This window comes from Stegastes partitus, unplaced genomic scaffold (assembly GCF_000690725.1).
Source record: "Stegastes partitus isolate 25-593 unplaced genomic scaffold, Stegastes_partitus-1.0.2 Scaffold432, whole genome shotgun sequence".
Lineage (NCBI taxonomy): Eukaryota > Metazoa > Chordata > Actinopteri > Pomacentridae > Stegastes > Stegastes partitus.
In genome coordinates, this window is record NW_007578163.1 from 352,818 (window position 1) to 372,254 (window position 19,437).

The 19,437-nt window shown below is 43.0% G+C and overlaps 2 protein-coding genes across 2 annotated transcripts in view; one reads left to right on the forward strand and one right to left on the reverse strand.

The window, feature by feature from the left end:
* Positions 1 to 8,639, forward strand: part of ccdc69 (coiled-coil domain containing 69) — a 25,346-nt gene extending 16,707 nt beyond the window's left edge. The window contains exons 3-9 of the mRNA XM_008286098.1: positions 269 to 438; positions 1,008 to 1,095; positions 2,234 to 2,307; positions 2,736 to 2,837; positions 2,920 to 3,039; positions 4,894 to 4,991; positions 5,076 to 8,639. Coding sequence (XP_008284320.1) covers positions 269 to 438; positions 1,008 to 1,095; positions 2,234 to 2,307; positions 2,736 to 2,837; positions 2,920 to 3,039; positions 4,894 to 4,991; positions 5,076 to 5,244 — 821 coding nt within the window. The 3' untranslated portion in view covers positions 5,245 to 8,639. The remainder of the gene's footprint in view (positions 1 to 268; positions 439 to 1,007; positions 1,096 to 2,233; positions 2,308 to 2,735; positions 2,838 to 2,919; positions 3,040 to 4,893; positions 4,992 to 5,075) is intronic.
* A 5,595-nt stretch (positions 8,640 to 14,234) lies between these two features.
* Positions 14,235 to 19,437, reverse strand: part of shtn3 (shootin 3) — a 47,193-nt gene continuing 41,990 nt past the window's right edge. The window contains exons 13-15 of the mRNA XM_008286107.1: positions 18,049 to 18,178; positions 15,929 to 16,199; positions 14,235 to 14,361 (exon numbers count right to left, since the gene is read on the reverse strand). Coding sequence (XP_008284329.1) covers positions 14,235 to 14,361; positions 15,929 to 16,199; positions 18,049 to 18,178 — 528 coding nt within the window. The remainder of the gene's footprint in view (positions 14,362 to 15,928; positions 16,200 to 18,048; positions 18,179 to 19,437) is intronic.

Below are 19,437 nucleotides of genomic sequence, written 5' to 3' on the forward strand. Positions count from 1 at the left end.
TGTAGAAAGATTTTTACTGACGGTGTATTTCGGGACCATCTGGAAGTTGAAGATCCGACAGTTCTTTCTGTTTTTACAGCTTCTATCTGGTAAATTCTGGCATTTCAGTGACTTTCTTGACAGAGAACCTGCCTTTCAAAGCTGCTGCCAGGTGGTGTGGTTCAGTGGCTGTATTTCCTGTGAGCACTGTAGTTCCATCTACAGCAGAAGTGTGTGGACATATTCAGATGTGCGCCGTTCGTCGCTGTGTTTGTTTGTGTGTCGGCAGGTAAACGTACGTCAGCTGAGCTGGATGTTTGTCTGGAGAAGCAGTTGGAGCGTTTTGAGTGGCAGCTGAGGATTTTAAAGGAGGCCAATGGAAACCCAGAGAGGGCTGAGCTGCTGAAAGACCACGCCAACGAGGAGGTGTGCGCCCTCGTCCTGAGCATCCTGGACAAGGTGAGGAGGTTCACTGATGGCTCCAGTTGAGATCATTCTGTCCTCCGCCCTTTATCTACAATAACTTGTTCAGAGAAGAATAGTCAACCAATCAGCTGACTCTTTATTTAACTTTATCTACTGACCAGAGTTCTACCTTCAGACTGTGAATATTCCAGAGGTCCAGGTCCTTGAAGTCCACAGAGGAGGGTCCAGATTGATCACTTTAATGGACTTTTTCCATCATTTCTGAGCCTCAGAACTTCATCAGTGCAGCAGATAGACACATGACATTTAGGATGATGCTGAGGAGAACTTTTGTCAGATTTGGTTGGTTTTATCATGAACCAGCTGAAGTCGTAACGATGCAGCAGAGTAGAGACTGAACCCTCCTGAACCTCCTGGCTGCTCCTCTCCTCCCTCACCTGGGTCTGCAGCCTGCGGTTTGTTTTCGTCTGATTTATGTCGGCAGCCATTTCGAGGCGTCCTCGCCGTGACCCTGCTCCGTCTGCAGAGCTGCTGTAATCGAACCCGGCAGGTTTTTCCACCTTATTTAAAATTTAAATTCGTCTTTCTGTTGTGACGTTCAGGTGAGAACCGAGACGACGGCGGATCTGAACGTCCTGCACGAACAGAAAAGTAAATCTGCGACCGAGGAACATGAGAGACACGTGGAAGGTAAAAGCAATGTGCAGTTTGTTTTTCAGTCGTGATCATGAAATAAAAGAACAAAACTCCAGCTCAGACTGTTTAAAGCTCTCTGCTGTCAGATTTGATCTTTTAGTTTGTCGTTTTGCAGGTATTTGTGTTTGTCTCTTTTTAACTGGTTCCATCTCTGTCGGGCCTTCTTTGTGTGTCTTGAGGTGGATTTCTGTCCTTTCAAAGTTTACTTTTGGTCATTTTGCAGGGACTTTGTTTATTTTGGTCATTGTTTAGGGTCTGTTTTTGGTCATTGTGCATCGTTTTGAGCATCTTTGCAGCGGTTTTGCATCTTAGTTGAGTCGTTTTGTGTATCTTAACAACCATTTTGCAGGTTTTTGTGCCCGTGCACAAGCACACCGGTCAGTTAGGCTGAAATCCAGCGATATGTAGTGTTCTAACAACACACTAGTTATTATAACAACTATGAACAATGATTAACAACTAATGAGCCTTCCAGCATCAAGCCGTCCTCGTATCTGGACCTCCGTCTTGACAATCCGACAGCCTTGCTATCCAACATAGAAGAAGGTTTTACATTTAGTGTCAGATTATCGAGTCACGACTGTAGTTGTATTTATTCTGAGTTCCTTGTTTTGTGCTTCTTTTTAACCATGTTGTGATATTTTAGGCCTCGTTTATAGTCATGTTTCATCCAGTTGTGTTCATATTGTCTCTTTATAGCTGCTGATGTTGTGTTTTGATCATTCTGAAGTGGTTTTGCATCTTTGTGTTCATTTTGCATGTGTTTGTGCCTTGTGTGGCGTTTTGTGTCTCTTCTATACAACAGCATCCCTTTGCAGTTGTTTTGCGCCTCACAGCGTTGCTTTAATGCCTGTTCTACAGCTGCTTTTTGTCCTTTTGTGTTCATTTTCTCTGTTTTCAATCGGCGCTGTAGCTATTTAGGCATCTTGCACCATTTTCGAGAGACAAAACAAAGTGCGGCAGCGAATCTCCTCCTTCTTGAGACAGAAATGTGTTTTTGTCTCTCTGGAGGATCTGAGAGCATCTTGAAATCTGGTGTACATCATAAATAAGTCAAAGACTGTGTCAAAATTCATTAGTTTATCTGTTTTAAACTGAAACCGGATCCTGTCTGGTGTTATCTTCCCTGCAGGGCTGCAGGTGAAACACAAACAGGAGAAAACTGAACTGACAGAAAAGTTCCAGGCGGCTGAAAACATCCTGCAGGTAAACATGTGGAGGAGGAAACGGCAGCGAGCAGCTACAGACCAGGATCAATCTGCCTGGTTGTCTGATAGTAAAGTTACTAACAGCCTCTGAAGACTGAAGTCCAGCTGAATGTGTATAAACGTCTGTATTTAGCAAAGTTAAAGTTCTGTTTCATTTGATTCACTGGAACACACATGTTCACATAAACCCTACTGTCATGTATGAGCTGAATTCAGCATCGTTTTAGTTGTTGTTTAAAGTAAATGTGATGTAATAATCAGTAAGTGTATTTTATTTCCTCCCTGCTGTGTTCTTTTGTTGTTTTTTTTAGCTGTCAGAATATCTGTAGGAGTCTTAATGTCCACTGACGCCACCTACAGGACAGAAGAGAAACGGCACAGATGGTCGGTTATAAGTGAGTTTTTGTGTTTCTGCTGTGACTTCAGGGTAAAGTAGCGACGCTGTCTGCAGAGCTGCAGGTTTACAACGAGCTGAAGAGGAGAGTCGAAGAATCCACCTTTAAGAAGGACCTGCAGAGGAACATCCAGGTGTGTTCGAAGCCCAGTTTCTGCACGTTGATCTGTTCCTGCTGTGAGTTACATTCATGTAAACAGCCTGTGTGATCTGCAGGCCCACGGCAGCCCCGGGGCATTCTGGGAATCTGAGCAGGAGTCGCTGCTGTTTGTCATAGAAATGAAGACTGAGCGTGTGCAGGAGCAGAACAGGAAGCTGCAGCAGATGGATGAGCTGGTAAGTTTCAGAAATGTCATCTACCGAGATTTGAAGAGACATTTACAGAGATTTATAAGAACTTCTACAGGTTTGCTACCCGCTGGAGCTAAAGACAGCAGCTTTCTGTCTCTTTGTGGTCATGTCGTCTCTTTTTAGTTTTTTTTTTTTTTTTTTTTAATCGTTTTCAGGAGTCGTGCATCTTTCTAAGCCTCTTTCTGAAGCTTTCTGAAGCAATTCTTTACATTGGTTTTGCATTTCTTTGTTATTTTATGTGTCTTAAGTCATTTTGCACCAGTTTGTTATTTTAGTGTTTCTTTGTGGCTCTTGGAGGTGATTTTGTGTCTATTTATGGTCGTTTTGTGTGTTTGTAGTTATTTGCTGTGGTTGTTTTTTGCCTGTTGGTTGTTTTGTGTCCCGTTGTGGTGATTTTTGTGTTCATGGCTGTTGTGTGTCTCTTTGTGGTTGTTGTCTCCCTTGAGGCTGCTTTCTATCTTTTCATAGTCGTTTTTCAGTCACCAGCCCCTGGTGGCGTCTCCACGGCAAATTGGTTCTAGGGGAGGGACCAGACAAAAAGCGACTCAGAGACCTGAGTGACAAAGTTAAAGAGGAAAGCCACCACCAGAACAGGGAGACCGGGGCCCCCTGCTGGAGCCAGGCCTGGGGGGGAGCTCGCAGGAGAGCGTCTGGTGGCCGAGCCTTGGGGCCCCGGTCAGCTCGGTTGGGCACAGCCCAAAGAAGCACCACGGGACCACTGCCCAGAGGGCCCACCACCCTCAGGGCAGAGGATCGGGGTTCGGGGTGCTATGCCCACTGGGTGGTAGGCAGGAGTGGGCATCCTGGCGTAGTGCCCCCCGGTGGTGTAGACCAGCTCTGGGGACGTTTAACGTCACCTCACTGATGGGGAAGGAGCCTGAGCTGGTGCGGGAGGTGGAGCGCTAGCGGCTCACCTCCACGCACAGCAAGGGCTCCGGAACCAAACTCCTGGAGAGGGGCTACCGTTGGACTCTCTCCTTTTCCAGAGTTGCCCACGGTGAGAGGCGCCGGGCGGGTGTGAGCCGCCTTGTTAGAGTTCTCCCCGGAGAGCGAGCAGGGAAACTCTGACTGTCTGAGCTTCTGCACCAAACAGCAGCTCAGACCAACCAGCCTTCTTGGAGTCTCTCTGGAGGTTTTCTGAACACATCCACCTGGGAGGAGACCCCGGGGCAGACCCAGAACCCGCTGGAGGGATTATATTTCCCGGCTGGCCTGGGAACGCCTCGGGATCCCCCAGGAAGAGCTGGAAAGCGTCGCTGGGGGGAGGGAGGTCTGGAATATCCGACCCCGGATAAGCGGAGAAAGATGGACGGATGGATTTGTGGTTGTTTTGTATGTTTTCAGTCACTTTGTGTCTGTTTATGTTTGTTTAGTGTCTCTTTGTGGGTATTTCTTGGTTGTGGTTGTTTTGTGTCTGTCCATGTTAGTTTTTTGGCTCTTGGTGGTGATTTTGTGTCTATTTATGGTTAAATTCTGTCTGTGGTTGTTTAGTATGATCCTCCTTATGTCAGGCTGTGGTCAGTAATCCAGACACGGTCCAGGTCATAACAACTGATTAATCCCACGACCAGAGATAACATGAGATGCAGCTGAGAGGCACTGAACTGGATTCAACAGGCAGTAAATTAATGTAGCTGATGCAGCATTTCAGGCCTTATTGATCTTCAGCAGGTTTGGTTGTTTTGAGTCGTCTGTGGTTAAATGTGGTGAATCGGCTGATCCTTTATCTGTCATATGCAGTATTTACGTTTCCTTGTTGTCTCAATCTGCAGAGCACGTCGTTCTTTCACACAGAATTGTTTCTTCGTCTTATTCTTCCTCTTAACTCTCGGTTCTCAGGTAGAGAAGAACTTGTCTTTGGAGGACCAGATCATTCACACTCTGCAGCAGAACGAGGACCTCAGGGTCCGAATAGACAACTGCCAGACTCTCATTCAGTAAGTGCCCCGCCACCTACTGACTGCTGCCACCTGCTGGACACAACGCTCCTCTTCACACCATCCCCATCTTCTGTTTTCCAGGCAGTTATCGAAGGAGCAGCAGGATCTGAAGGTGGCGCTGGAGAGGCAGACAGCAGTCAACCAGACGCTTTCTCAGGAAAAAGAGCAGCTGATGTTCAAACTGAGGCACAGGGACTCGTGTCCGACCATCCACCTGCCCGCCATGATGCAGGAGATCGCACCCAGATGACTCGGATAGCAACCATTCACCGGTTCGCAGCCGGCCGGGTTTACAGAACCAGATCTATTGAGCATCGGAGGGTGGAAACAAGACTGAATAGTTGTATTTAGCAGCATCTGTTCTTATTGTTGCGGTCGAGCAGGTTTGTGAGATTCTTCCTGTTTCACTACAATCACTGGTAGCTTTGACCTTTCACAGCGTTGTGGTCAAACTAGACAAATGTGCTCTTCTATTTAGATTTTTAAAATCTTTTTCTATGAAGGTGTGTCCTTGTCCTGACATGTTGTTGTGAAAATGTCCCTCACAGGCCACCGTCGCAGCACCAAAAATCCTCAGTCAGTCCGTAAAGTTCCAGCCTGACTAGCGAGCTGCTTTAGCCGATGAGCGTAACAGATAAGAGTTAGCTCCCCGCTAACAAACCACAGGACTGAATGCTTCCGTGTTGCGTCAGTAGCGTGCTGTCAGCTGTTATCACACAGGATTCAGAACTATTTCTAGTGAGCAAACTAGCCAGCTTGGTTGCTACGAGAACAAATTCATGAATACTTTTAACCCGTTTTTAATGACAAGTTTAGCTGTTGGTACTTCAGCAGTGGTTTTGTATTTACAGAACTTGGTCTGACTCACCAGATTTAAATTGTGGGTGTGAGCCTCAGCACAGGAGACGACAGCAACCTCCTCCACGCTAAAAACGTTCAGGTGTTGATTGCTATTTTTTTCTGTGAATTAGCCAAGATATTCCTCACCTCCCTTGCCAGCCAATATTCTACTAAAACAATGTCCCAGCATCACAGCATCCTATTCTTCAAAGGTTGATGGTAAGCGGTTTAAAGAACTTCAAACACACCTGAGCTTTGTCCACCTGTAGGAGCTTGATAATAACACGCAGTCAGACCACAGAATAGTTGGCTATACAGGACTATACAAACTCGATGCAACATGATTTCTCTTATTATGTTGATAATGGGATGCGATCAGGCCATTCCACACGGTGCCAGAGAATAGTGTGACTTCACCTCATTGTCTTAATCTCAGCGCTGTGTAGAATGGTCTGTTCACCTCATTACAACGGCCTGTCTATGCAAGACTACATCAAACTGGCTGTGCACATAATAATGGGGTGCAATCATTATCATTTTATCCAACGCTGTCAGTCCTATAGAATGGTCTGGTAATGTGAGACAATATAGAATGGGGTGCACCAAATGTTAGGACTCATTTTCTTGGCCATTACGAAACAAATCCACAATTAGACACAATAATGGATTTTCTTCTGTTTTTTCCGGTAATAATTGCAGCTGAAAACAGGAGCATTATGCAATACAATGCAAATACTACAAACATCTATGTACCTGGACATCTTGCTGGTAGTATGTCTTTCAGGAAACCAAACAATAACCAATTTGTACAGTGATTTTTTCTGGTCCACTTCAATCCTGATGCCAAAAGGTTTTCCTGTAGTCAAACTGCTTAAAGTTTATTTAGGAGTTATGAGCCTCTGAATCAACGTTCACATTTTCCCTCCACAAGAACTGTTTTAGCTTCATTCATGAAAAACAAAAATGACATTTAATCTAGTGTTTAAACATGCTAGCATCTCAGCTACAGAGACTTAAACATCCTGACAGTGTTTGGATTATTTTGATTAATCCTCACATTGTTGGTTTTAGAATGTTAGTTAAGTAGTCTGTTTACATTTGTTTTAATGTTGGCGTCGTAAAATGCAAAATGTTGAGATGTTAGCAGGCATTATTAAATAAAATGCACATTAACATGCCAACGTTAGCAAACGGTATGCCATTTGAGTTCAGAATCATGAAACCTCATTCTTGTTTTTTGACTCCACACATGGTGAGAATTCAGATCAGCCGTATTTACCACTTTGTATTCCTTTGAGCAATTTGTGTTTCAAGTGTGTAATGAGCGCTAAATGCTAGCAGGGCTGCTGATGTAGCGGAAAACTAAGCGTGAGGCTACTAGAAAGTCACTCTGCAAAACTGATTTATGGAAATGACTATGTAGGTAGTGCTCATAGCTAGTGTGACTAGCAAGCTAACTACTTGTTTTATGGTTTTGTTCTTGTTACGGTTAATGCTGTTCTTATACAGCTATCTTAAGTTGTCCAGTGATGTGAGATGGGTGCCAGTACTGTACCATGACTTTTAACGGTTACTGAAAGGACACATATTCACATTATGATCAAGCTGACATCTAAGTTAAGCTGACTGCTAACTAGCTAGCCAAAATAGCTTGTTAGCTGGCATGTTAGCATGATTACCAGTTCACCACTTGGGTTTGCATTAACCAGACTTTTGTATGATAATCTTAAGTTATTCAGTTATATCACAGGGGTACCAGTTACCTACCTAGCTAGCTTAGATGCTAAATGTACCATTAGTTGTAACGGTAAATCACAGGATACATATTTGTGCCAATACCTAAATGCTAGCGTGCGATGTAAGTTAAGTTGCTTACTGTAGCAAAGTTTCATGTTGCAGTTGAGCAGATTTATGTTCTAAATGCTAGCATGCTGGCTAGTTAAAATCGCTCTTAGTCTGATTACATTGACATCTAATTAAACATCTAAGTTAAACTAACTGGGAACATGCTGAATTTCCTGACAAGTTAGTTGACTAGCTAACAAGGTTGTGGTCATGTTGGGGTTAACTGTGCTTTTATAAACCCATCTTAAGTTGTCCAGTGATGTGATATTGGTACTAGTTAGCCTGCTAGCTAGCTTAGATGTTAACTGGACCAAGAGTGCCACGGTTATTTTATGGACACACATTTGTAGCATCACTTAATGGTAGCATGCTGAACAGTTAGCTAATGAACTCAGTTGGTTACAGTAGCATGAGTCATTTTAAGTTATTTGTAGCAACCCTTCTTTCAGAACATGCGACATCTCTTTTGAGCAGAAGCTAAATGCTAACTTGCTAGCTTCCTCTATTTGGGGCTTCTACCAACTGAACAGACTTGATGCAGGTTTCTCTGTTTTTCTGAATTGGCAGTTTATTTTCCAATCACAGAACATAAATCACTGTATATACGCTGCCTTTCAGTCCTGTTTGGGATATATTTTTTGTAAAGATGTGAAAAATTGTACTATTTTTTAGTTCTTTATCTTTTTGTGTAACAAGAAGTTTGTATTGCCAAAAAATAATGTTGCCAGTGTTTGACAGCCCTTTCTCCTTATGCACCAGCACTTTGACCTGGATTTCACCAGGACTTTGTATAAGAGAGATTTTTTTTTCATGTTGTACAGTGTTGAATTTTCTCTGCTTTTGACATGTAAAAGTGTATTTTATCTTTTCTCAGCTGATTTAGCAGTTTCCAGTGTGATGTAGATACACTCAAATGATTTCTTTTTGTTTTTGGCTCGACTAAATAAAAATATAACTAAGTTTGTTTTTTCATCTCTTCTCATCTTTATTTAAAATTTAATTTAAATCTGATAAATGAACTAAAACAACACGATACCAATAGATGTTTAACTATTTCTATGTTTGTAGCCTTTCTCTCTGCTCATCAGCTGTAGGAAGATGTTTCAGCTGAATGTGTCTTCCTGTAGCTTGCGCCTCTGGAGACTGTTTTTTAAACAACGCTGCATTTATTTTAGCGATCCATATGTTCGCTTTTCCTCTCGGTCTCTCTTGTCGTCTTCTCTCTTCATTGTAGTGCTGCTGATGGGTAAGGTGCATGTGCAATAAGGCCCTGTTTAGCAAAAACTGTGATATGTCAGTGCGTCTGGGCCTCTGGTTTACACGTAAACGAAGCTCCAAGTCACTGAAAACGATCTGAAAACTCCAGCCAAGGTGGAGATTTGGAAAACTCTTGTCTTTACATTTGCATGTAGACAGGAGGAGATGGAGTTTGACGTCACAGTGAGCGACTAAAGCGTCATCAGCATCACGTGTGTGCGATCATGTTTACAGTTTGGCTGCGTCCATATTCTTGGACTGAATGTTTCCCAGTCAGTGTTTTCTAGTGTTTCCTTTTTGTGTGCTCAGTAACACCACATGTAGGAGCAGCTCCATGTCTCTGTCGGTCCAAACAAACGACCCCATTATCGTCAAAGTAACAGGAAGTTTTTGCTGTGTTTTTTCCAGGATTCTGATAGGCTAGCATGGCTTTCTCGTTACACTGCCCCCTATAGGTCTGGCAGCTCATAGCAGCTCTTAATGACGTGTTTATGCGGGTTTGTGTAAACAAAGATTTTTTTGAAAACGTTCTGATGTGAACAATGCTATTTTTGAAAACGTAGATCCGTTTTTGTGAATACCGGCTACGTGTAGACGTGGCCTCTGTCTCTTAGTTTTTGTTTTCATTAAGGTGTGCAAGAAATCGGTCCCAAAGAGAGAATTTTTGCACCATGTTGGTCCGTGTGAACCTGAGTTTTTTTTTTTCCATTTGTGTGACGTAGATAATTTCCATTGTCCATCTCTGAAAGAAAGGAGGAGAGGGTGATTTCCGTCCAGATGGGGGCGAAGAAGGCCTTCAGCTGCTCTTACCTGCTGTCCTTAAGTGAGATCTTAAGGCAGCTGCACCAACATGGCCACCAAGGCATTGAGAGGACCTCGGAATTGGTTCGAGAGCGCTGCTACTGGCCAGGTATGACCTCCGACATAAAACAGTGGGTCCAGGGGTGTGAGCGTTGCCAAGTCTCTACTAACCTTTGATTTGGGCTGACAGTTTATCTAAAGTAATTTCCACACACAACTGTGTTGAAATGACTTGAAACAGTTTGTTAGCCTGATTTATAAGTCAGTTGAAATAACCTGAAATGATTTGCTAGCCTTAATCAAAATTTTCAGTCGGCAAGGTTACAAATTATTTTAAGTTGAGTCAACTTGGGACTTTTTTTGCTTATTTGCAGGTTCGACATTTTATCCAGGCAAATTGTAGAATTAATCAAGGAACAATGGAGAAATTTATGATGGACCTCAATGTGAAGAAGTCTGTTATTAAGCAATCTTGTGCCAATTTGCACGACTCTAATGGACATAATATTGGGAAGTTGACTGAGCGATAGGAAGAAGATCTTCAACGTCACTGCGATGAAAACGACTGGAAAGATTGTAGTCAAACTACTCACTCATTATTTCTTAGCAATAAAGCAAAGAAACCCAAGAAAAAAATACTGCATCAACAGCACAGGACACTGGTTTCTCTGAACAAGATAGACTCACGTAGGTCGCCCTTATACCTTAAAGGTAAAATAACCGATGGGACATACCTACATGTTTATGGAGTTGTCCGAAAATATCAAAATACTGGCCTTGTATAACAAAGGAAATGAGTGCTATACTGAGGAGAAGAATCTGGAAAGACCCGGGTCAGCTTCTGGTAGGGCTGCCATGTTCTAATAATTTAATAGACAAGAATAAATCTAAATTACTCGGTAAGTTTCTATTTTTAGTATGAAAGTGTATTTTACTGAACTGGATTAAAGACAAACCACCAACAGCGACACAGTTTTTAAAGTATTACCAATGGAACGAATGAGTGCAAAGCTGAGTGGCAATGATGACACCTTTTTGGATCTATGGCGCCCTCTATTGGAATGACAATGACAATAAAGTTCTGATGAACTCCAGGTGAAACTGCTCTGAGTTGATTAAACTCAAATCCGCTGTTCTGGAACCGGAAACTCAACAGTTTCCTGTCTGAGAGTCGATCGACTCAGAGTTCAGGATTAGACTCAGAGTTTGTTGAACCTGCTTTTTGTGAAACGGACCCCAGAACACTTGCTTTCGTTTGAATTGCATTTATTTCAAGTGGTGCTAGAATGAAAATATATTTTAAAAAAAACAACAACAAAAAAACTTGTAACACTCCATTTATATCCCAAACACACACAAACTCTGTCAGATACAGTAATTCCCTTTGTTAAGTAGCCACTTGGTTAACAACTATGCAATCGATGCGTGGACCCGAGACTGCCACAGGTCGACTCTACTGCCGTCAGGAGGCCTGTGCAAGGCCTCGATATGCATAATATTCAGGCCTGTGGCAGCTTTTAATGTTCAATGTGCAGCCTTACTCTGGATAAATCATCTGGTCCTCTGCGTTAGAATAAGATACACATCATGACAGAACAAAATGCACTTTTAAATGTGATTCTGTGTGTTGAGAAACAATTAAAAGGTGTGAAAGCGTAATACAAATGTGCCTTATGTAATTGCATACTCTTCAAAATTCTTTTCAATGTTGCATCACGTCATGAAAGCTATATATAGACAGCAGGCCCTACCAAATTCAAAACAAAATGTAAAAAAAGCCAAGGAATGCACAGTGAGTTGTGATGGTGAGAAACAACGACAGCATCTCAGAGTGTGCGATCAGGTTCTCTGCACTCAGTGCTGATTCAGAGGAGGAAGACATCTCATCACCGGTGAAGGGACTTGGACAGGATCTCATGAGTTTTCACACCACAAAATGTAATTCAGGACGTTTAGGTTTAGAGGCAGGTGATTGTGGAGAGGTAGAAAAAGTACACAAGCACCTCATTCCTCCAAAGCACTTCTAATCCTTCGCTCATTTAACAAGAAAAGAAAATGGCTGTTTTCTCATTGAGGCCCCTGAAGTGGGTTTTGGTGAAAATTTGTCCCGTGGACCCTGAGAATATTTCTGTTAGATGTGCTACTGTCGAAACCTCTTGTCATGTTCCTCAAACCCTGCAACATCAACGTTTCCCACCTCGTGAGCGCTCCACTGATGGTCCACACGCTGGAACCTGGACTGCAGCCTCAGCAGCAGCAGAAGTGGGAGAAACATGCCGATTGTTGTATTTAACCCTGGTTGTTAAACTTTTCCCTGCATTTGTAACTCAGCTTCCCTCTTCTGGACTGCACTTTACAGAGGAGGTTCAGACGTTAAATACCGGGATACTGTAGTCAGGGCTGCACAATGAGGGCGTCGGTCAACTGGGTCAGCTTTTCTTTAACGGTACCGCGTTTCCCAGCAGCATGTGGCACTGCAGGGTTTTTCAGATGATGCTATTGTGTGCTTCCACCCTGATCATTAATCCAAATACTCCAGTGACATGGTGGAAACTGTGCGTGCTTCAAAATTAAACCATGACAAATTGTTTAATTCCTTTGAATACAGCAGCACAATCCTGATCGGGAATATTTGCCTCAGCGGCTGCAGGAAGATTACAGCACGCTGTTGGCATGCTAATTAAAACTGCCGCATATATATATAAAGTGAAACGCTGCAGCCTGGGATGCCAGCTTGATTATATGTAAATTAATTGTGCAGCCCTCACTACGAAAGAAGAGGAGGGGAAGCAGAAGAAGTCAGGAGAGCTGGATTGTAAAACAGTACAGTGCATTCCTTCTGATGACACAAAGTGACACCGAGCATATCCATTGTGCATCAAGTAGAAAAAGAAAACATCAAACCTAAAGCTTCGCAGTCATCATACAAGTCAAAATGTCTTAAGAAAACTGAGGTTCTGTGCAAAAAAAGGTGCATCTTCCCTCGTTACAGTACAGTCTGTCTGTCCTCCTGGATCCACAGGCTTGTGTTCAGAAACCTTCAGAGAAAAGGGCTTGTGATAAATGCTGCAGTTATTCAATATCAGCCGTTGTAGAAAACCCCACACTGACGCTTTACTTTACTCACGCTTTTGTTTTACTGAAGCTGATTTTGTTTCCCACATTTTTTTCCTCATTAACAAGTCAATGTGGTGTTTCTGTACGCTGGAAGACACACGATGAGTTAAAAAGGTGGTTGATACCAGGGCGAAGGAAGCTGCAGTGTACATATGACACACTCAGACTTCCAGGGTTTCATACTGAACAAATCTAAGAAGCCAATCGTGTCAGCCTGCAGACTCTCTGTGTCATTATTGTTTATTCAGAATGGGAACTGGCTGAATTACTCCAAGACAACACAGCTTCCCATTGTGAAGTGCAGAGTAGTTCTACAGGGTTTGAGCTGGTGAGCTCGAGCTGCATTACGTCGGGGGCTCACTCTAAATGAAGCTGTTTTGTCAGAGAAACCCAGAAAAATCTGTCTCGTCTGTGGTCATATGGTCATTTTTGCCAAGTGAGCCACAGGTCTATGAGTTAAGAGCAATCTGACCAGTTTTTGGACGGTTGTTTTTAATCTGTAGGTGCCTGCATAGGCCAAGATATTTCATATGTAGGTATTCTCAGAGCAGAAGTGTCAATTAAAGTTGAAATTAGCAATGAAATTCAAAACGAGTCAGTCTCAACAATAACACGTGGCTTCACACAGAACTCAAGCACTGCGCTATCAAGTAGAAGTCCTCTGTTGAACCCATTTTTATTCACTTTTCCATCGTTTAGATGTTGTCTGGATCATTTTTGAACTTTTCTGGTTCTTTTCTTTGGGAGGACTGGTTCTGCATTGGTAGGAATGCCCCTACACCTGACACTTTGACTTCCAGATGTATTCTTTTCATGGAAAACCTCACCTGTTGGCCAAATCTGAAATGACAGTGACAGCAGTTATTACGAATATTGAGAAACTGAAAGTGCAGACAGCCATGTATCCACTGAGTTGAGGTTTTTCCAGTAATTTTTCAGCTAATTCATCTCCAAGTATTTTTATAATTCTATAAATGTACCTGAGCGGCAGACACAGTCTCTACTGGAGCAAGTGAGGTTTCTACAATGGCTGAACATTGTTCACATCTTCTGAACTTCATTTAACAATATTTAAACCCGTGTTCGTTTTTCGATGGGCGTTCATTTACAAGTTTCAGGAAATCTGTCCCGTTAATAACCTTTTTATGACTACGATATTGTAAGCTGTGACAGCAGACCCAACTGTGGTTAGTTTTCAAAAGGTTAAGAGTAAATCTGAGAAACATAAATACAAAGTCAACTTTTCATTCTAGTTCTGACCCAGTGAGCAAAAAGGCAAAGGTGTTAGCACTCCCTAAACCATCTGATCTGGTCGCTCCCACATCAATAAATGCACAGATCAGGTCATAAAAACAAAACTCGGGATCCTCAGAGTCCATCCTAGCACTCGGCGTCTGCGATGTCGGCGCTGCCGTTGACTGGGTCGGTACAGACGGCAGCGTGCACATCCCTGCTGGGCTCTGCGTGGCCAACTCCGTTCGATTTGATTTGATTCTCCTCCCCGACGCTGTGAAGCAGAGTTTCAAAACACTGTTATTAATCAGTTATGTGCAGTTTACATGCACTGCAGTGATCTGGGGCCTCATGTACAAAGACTTGTGTGGATTTTTGACGGAAACCTGGCGTACGCTTCAATCCAGAAAACTGCGTACGCACATTTCCTTTGTACATCTCACTCAGCGTGGAATTGACCGCACATGTAGAGTACCAGACTCCTCCCTCTCCATGCCCCCAATTTAAATATGCAAATTAGTATTAACAGGGCCAACAGGTGGGATTCCCCTCTCTGCAGGATCAGATAACAGTAACCAGGATGAACTCATCCCGTTTGAGCGGAGAGTCTATTGTGGGTGACACTGCTGTCACAGGGGTGGTGGGACCACACGTGGGTCACTCGGATCACCCCCAAGGTCAATATTTATTGTGTAACTCATAGATTAATTCATTAAATATTCAGCTATGGCTCAGATGGTAGAGCGGCTGTGCTTTGATCATAAGGTTGGTGGTTCAATCCCCTCCACAGTTGAAGTGTTCTTGAACCGGAAGTTGCTCCCAATGGCAGGCTAGCGCCTTGCATGGCAGCTCTGTCGCCATTGGTGTGTGAATGGGTGAAAGAGAATGAGATGTCCACTGTTATGCAGACGACACCCCGCTATATTTATCTATGAAGCCAAATGAAACCAATCAGTTGGTCAGACTCTAGGCATGTCTGAAGGACATACAGGCCTGGATGACCTGGAATTTCCTTCATTTAAATTCAGACAAAACTGAGGTATTTGGCCCTAAACACCTCAGAAACACACTATCAAACCAGATAGCTGCTCTAGATGGCATTGCCTTGGCCTCCAGTTCTACTGTAAAGAACCTTGGAGTTATTTTTGACCAGGACATGTCCTTCAAAAGCCATATAAAACCAGTTTGTAGGACGGCCTTCTTTCATCGACATAATATTGTAAAAATCAGGAACATCCTGTTTTAGAGTGATGCTGAGAAAGTAGTCCATCATTTATAACTTCTAGACTGGACTATTCTAATTCCTTATTATCAGGATGTCCCAATAACTCTCTTAAAAACCTCCAGCTGATCCAAAATGCTGCAGCCAGGGTTCTGACAGGAACCAGTAACAGATCACATTTCTCCCATATTAGCTTCTCTTCAGTGGCTCCCTGTAAAATCCAGGATAGAATATAAAATCCTGCTTCTAACATATAAAACTCTCAACGACCAGCTCCATTGTAGCTTAAAAGCCTCATCGTGCTGTGTCGTCCTAACAGAGCCCTTCGCTCTCAGACTGCAGGTCTACTGGTGGTTCCCAGAGTTTCCAGAAGTAGAATGGGAGGCACCGTTGCCAACTGCTTACTCACAGGAAGTCCAGAGGCAACTTTGGATCGTTGGTTTCTCTGTTTAGATTTGTAAGGTCTGTACCTTACTTTGATAAGCGCTGTGTGATAACGTATTATAAACTGCGCTGCACAAATAAAATTTAACTGAATTTTCTGACAATTCAATTCATAACTGACAGCTGGATCAATCAGCCCTAAACCAGCTCCGTGTTGTGTGCAGTGATGCTCCACCTGTCAATGCAGCCGTTGCTGACCGGAGACTCTGCCGTTTCTTTCTCCGACTGAGAGCTGCAGGACCTCCTCTCTCTGTACGTGTCGGAGCTCCTCCTTCTGGCCACGATGGGTCCAGGCCCCGACCCCCGTCTCTCCGGACTGACCCTGGGCCCCGGCATGTCAGAGGGGGCGCTCAGTCCGTCTGGATCCTTGCCTGAGTCGCTGCTGGTGCGCCTTCCGTTCAGACTGTCGGAGGACGAGACGTGGCTCATCTGGCCCTCGCGCTCATCTGGAGATCAGTGGGAAAAGTCTGATGAGTGCCGCCTGCATTTGGACATTACTTTTTGACCTTTTCAGCAAAAAAAAATTCTAATTAAAAACATACACAAATGAAAATTGTTCATTAAAATCTTGTTTCATTTTGATTCAAGTAACTTTTGTGAGCTAAATGTACTTTAAATACTAAATTTCATTTACACATTGTAGGTCTATCAGACTTGAACATGATCTAGTAACTCTACCAGTCCAGTAAATACAGTGTAAAAGTATAAAGCATGAAGTTTAAGTGAATCAAAACTGTATTCTTTCACTGCAGATTTCACCATTTGTACTGCTGTTGGTAGCTTTATGCATTCATCCAACATCTGCTGACACTCGGACTCCTCTTTGTGTCTCATTTAGAAGTTAAGAAAATTGAGAGAAAAATGCATCCAGTTCTAATTTTCTGCATTGACGTGACTTGTTGTGCTCGACGAGGTCGATCAATCGTGGAAAAGCCGATAAATCCACATCTGCAGCAGTGGGCCTTTGTGTTCTGTCGCTGCAGTGCGCCCTCTACTGGACGCAAACAGACATAGTCGCTCAGGTTCTGCCTCCAGGCCTGAAATCACTTTGAGCAGCCTGACAGTGCAGAATCAGAATGAGCAGCACGACAGCAGGCACTCACTGCACTGGATGTCTGAACACAGGTTGTATTATTGTTTTCATTCTTTGTCCATGTTTTATTGCTACAGAAGCTCATTTTTTATTTCATTTCTGACTTTGAGGAAACTCCAGTTCAGTAGGATTTGTCCCCTGAGACAGACTTGATTTAAGAGTCAAGCAGAAGGTGGGACTAAAAACCTGAGTCCCTTTGCTTGTCTTCTTTAGGTCTGACTCACTATCTGGAATTCATGTGACACTTGACGACTTTATCTGAGTCCACACATGCAGGTAAGAAACTAACAACTATATATATTTTTTTACTTTTGATCTGTAACAAGTCAGAAGCCTACTTTGTCACAGAGGGATGAGTGGATCGAAAGCTTCAATCAAACTCCTGCACACTGTCTAATTTGAAAAAATACATTTGTTTGCTACTTTTCGCAGCTCATCGTTTCTGCAAGTTAGACAGTATGCAAAGGTCTGTTAAAAACATTGGAGTTAATATTACATAAAACAAAGGCACCTTTCACACATCTGTTTCATGGCACAGATGTGCAGGAGAGGGACGAGCAGATCAAGAGTTTAAAACAGATTCCTTTCATTGCTTCATCATTCTGTAAGTTAGACAGTGTTCTTTGGAATTTTAATGACATGTTTTTTGTGTTTTTTTTTGCCTTCAATTGCTTTATTGTTGTTGGGTTATACAAAATGAACAAATGTGTCAGTGGTGGAATGTGATTAACGACATTAATGACTGTATTTGAATATGAGGTAGTTGTGTTAGCACATCACACTGTTTCTACATCTACTTTCCTAAATGGATTGAGCTGATTTACTCCAAATATACACGTTTGTAGTTGCTCCACAAATAATACAAAACATGTAAAGAGCTTTTAAAAGATGAGGCTTACCTGGAATTATATTTGGCTAGAATTAGAATAATTACTTGAATTCATCATTGACAAATAAATGAAACTATTTTTAAAAGTGTCTAAAAAAAATATCTGATTTTATTTAAATTCTACTTAAATTCAATATTGAATATCAAAGTAATAATTAGCTGAGGTTTGTAATATATATATATATATATATGTTTTACAATTTTATGTAATTTTAAAGATGATTGATTGCAAGACATTATCAGATTAATTAATGACCAAATTAGTTGTTGAAAATGTAGCAGCGCCTTGTTGACCTCCTTCAGGTGTGCTTACCTCCAGAGCTGGCCTCTCCTGCCTTGTTGCGTCGGCGTCTCAGGATGACCTCCAGCTCGCTGTCCTTCTTGCCCGGCGGCGACGGCCCTGACTCCTGGGAGCCTCGACTGGGACTCCTCTTCACTGTCTCCTGATGCAGAACACAAACATCACTGCAGGAGTTTCTTCACCACAAGACTTGACTGTTTCAGGAAAACTCTTAACACACTGACATGTTGCTTATGTTCGTCGAACGGTGTTTTAGTCTCATTTTAAAGCTGCTTGCCTTATCTATTGAACACACAACAGGGTTGTGGGTTCCTTTGTGGCTCATAATGTAAATTTACTCTATTAATACAAAGTGATGGTTAGATTGTCAATTAATTAGATTTTTTTCTGAACAAAGTTCTGCAGGTGTCTACATTACTACGTTATTCCAAGCTGCTGTCACATGACAACATAGACCCTTTAAATAGCATCAGATAAATACAAGGGCTCATGAAAAAGTTGTGGGACAGTTTGTGGTGCACAGAGTTTGTCATGCCTGTGCAAGTCATGAGACAGGAGACCACATAACTACCGTTGTGATCTCTGGTATGTGCATATGTGATTTATTCACAGAACTAAACACGGAGCAAACAGCACGTATTGTGTCAGTCAGTAGTCAGGATGATGCAGCGTTACATGTGGGGGTTCGTCGCTGGTGATCATAAGTGAGTCTGCAGCTGGAAAAGCTGCAGTCTCCAAAACACAAGGAAAAACTGTAGAAATTTCCCCCAAATTAGATTCAAGTTGAAGAGTTGCCTTTTTGCCACAGCTGAGAAGACTGCAGTGCGTCACAGCACTGATGGTGGCAGTCAAATGGAAATCAGGTACAGTTTTGAAGTTTTATAGGCACAGTCTCTGAACTTTCTGATCTCACCTCGTACTTGAGGTGTTTAGTGCCATCTTTTTTCAAGATGGCGGCGCGCTTAGACAAATGCCAAAGCGGCTACAAGAGGAGGAGAGAGTCCCATCTCACCAGCAACAGACCACGGGAGGTGTGGCAGGGTCTATCACAAACTTCAGGAGCTGGGATGTGACACCAGGAGACCAGGAGGAACTCAACAGCTTCTTTGCTCACTTTGAATCACTGTGAACCCCAGGATGGCTGCTGGTCCAGATACAGTACTGGGCAAGGTGCTCAGAGCATGTGCACACCAGCTGTCCCACGTGTTCTGCAGGATCTTCAACCTGTCCCTGGCCCAAGCAGTCATCCCCACCTGCCTAAAATCTGCAACAATAATCCTGATCCCAAAAAAGTCACCCACAAGCAGCCTTAATGATGACCACCCTGCTGCCCTCACACCTGTTATTTTGAAGTGCTTTGAGAGACTGGTTCTCCAGCACATCAAGGACTGTCTCCCCCCC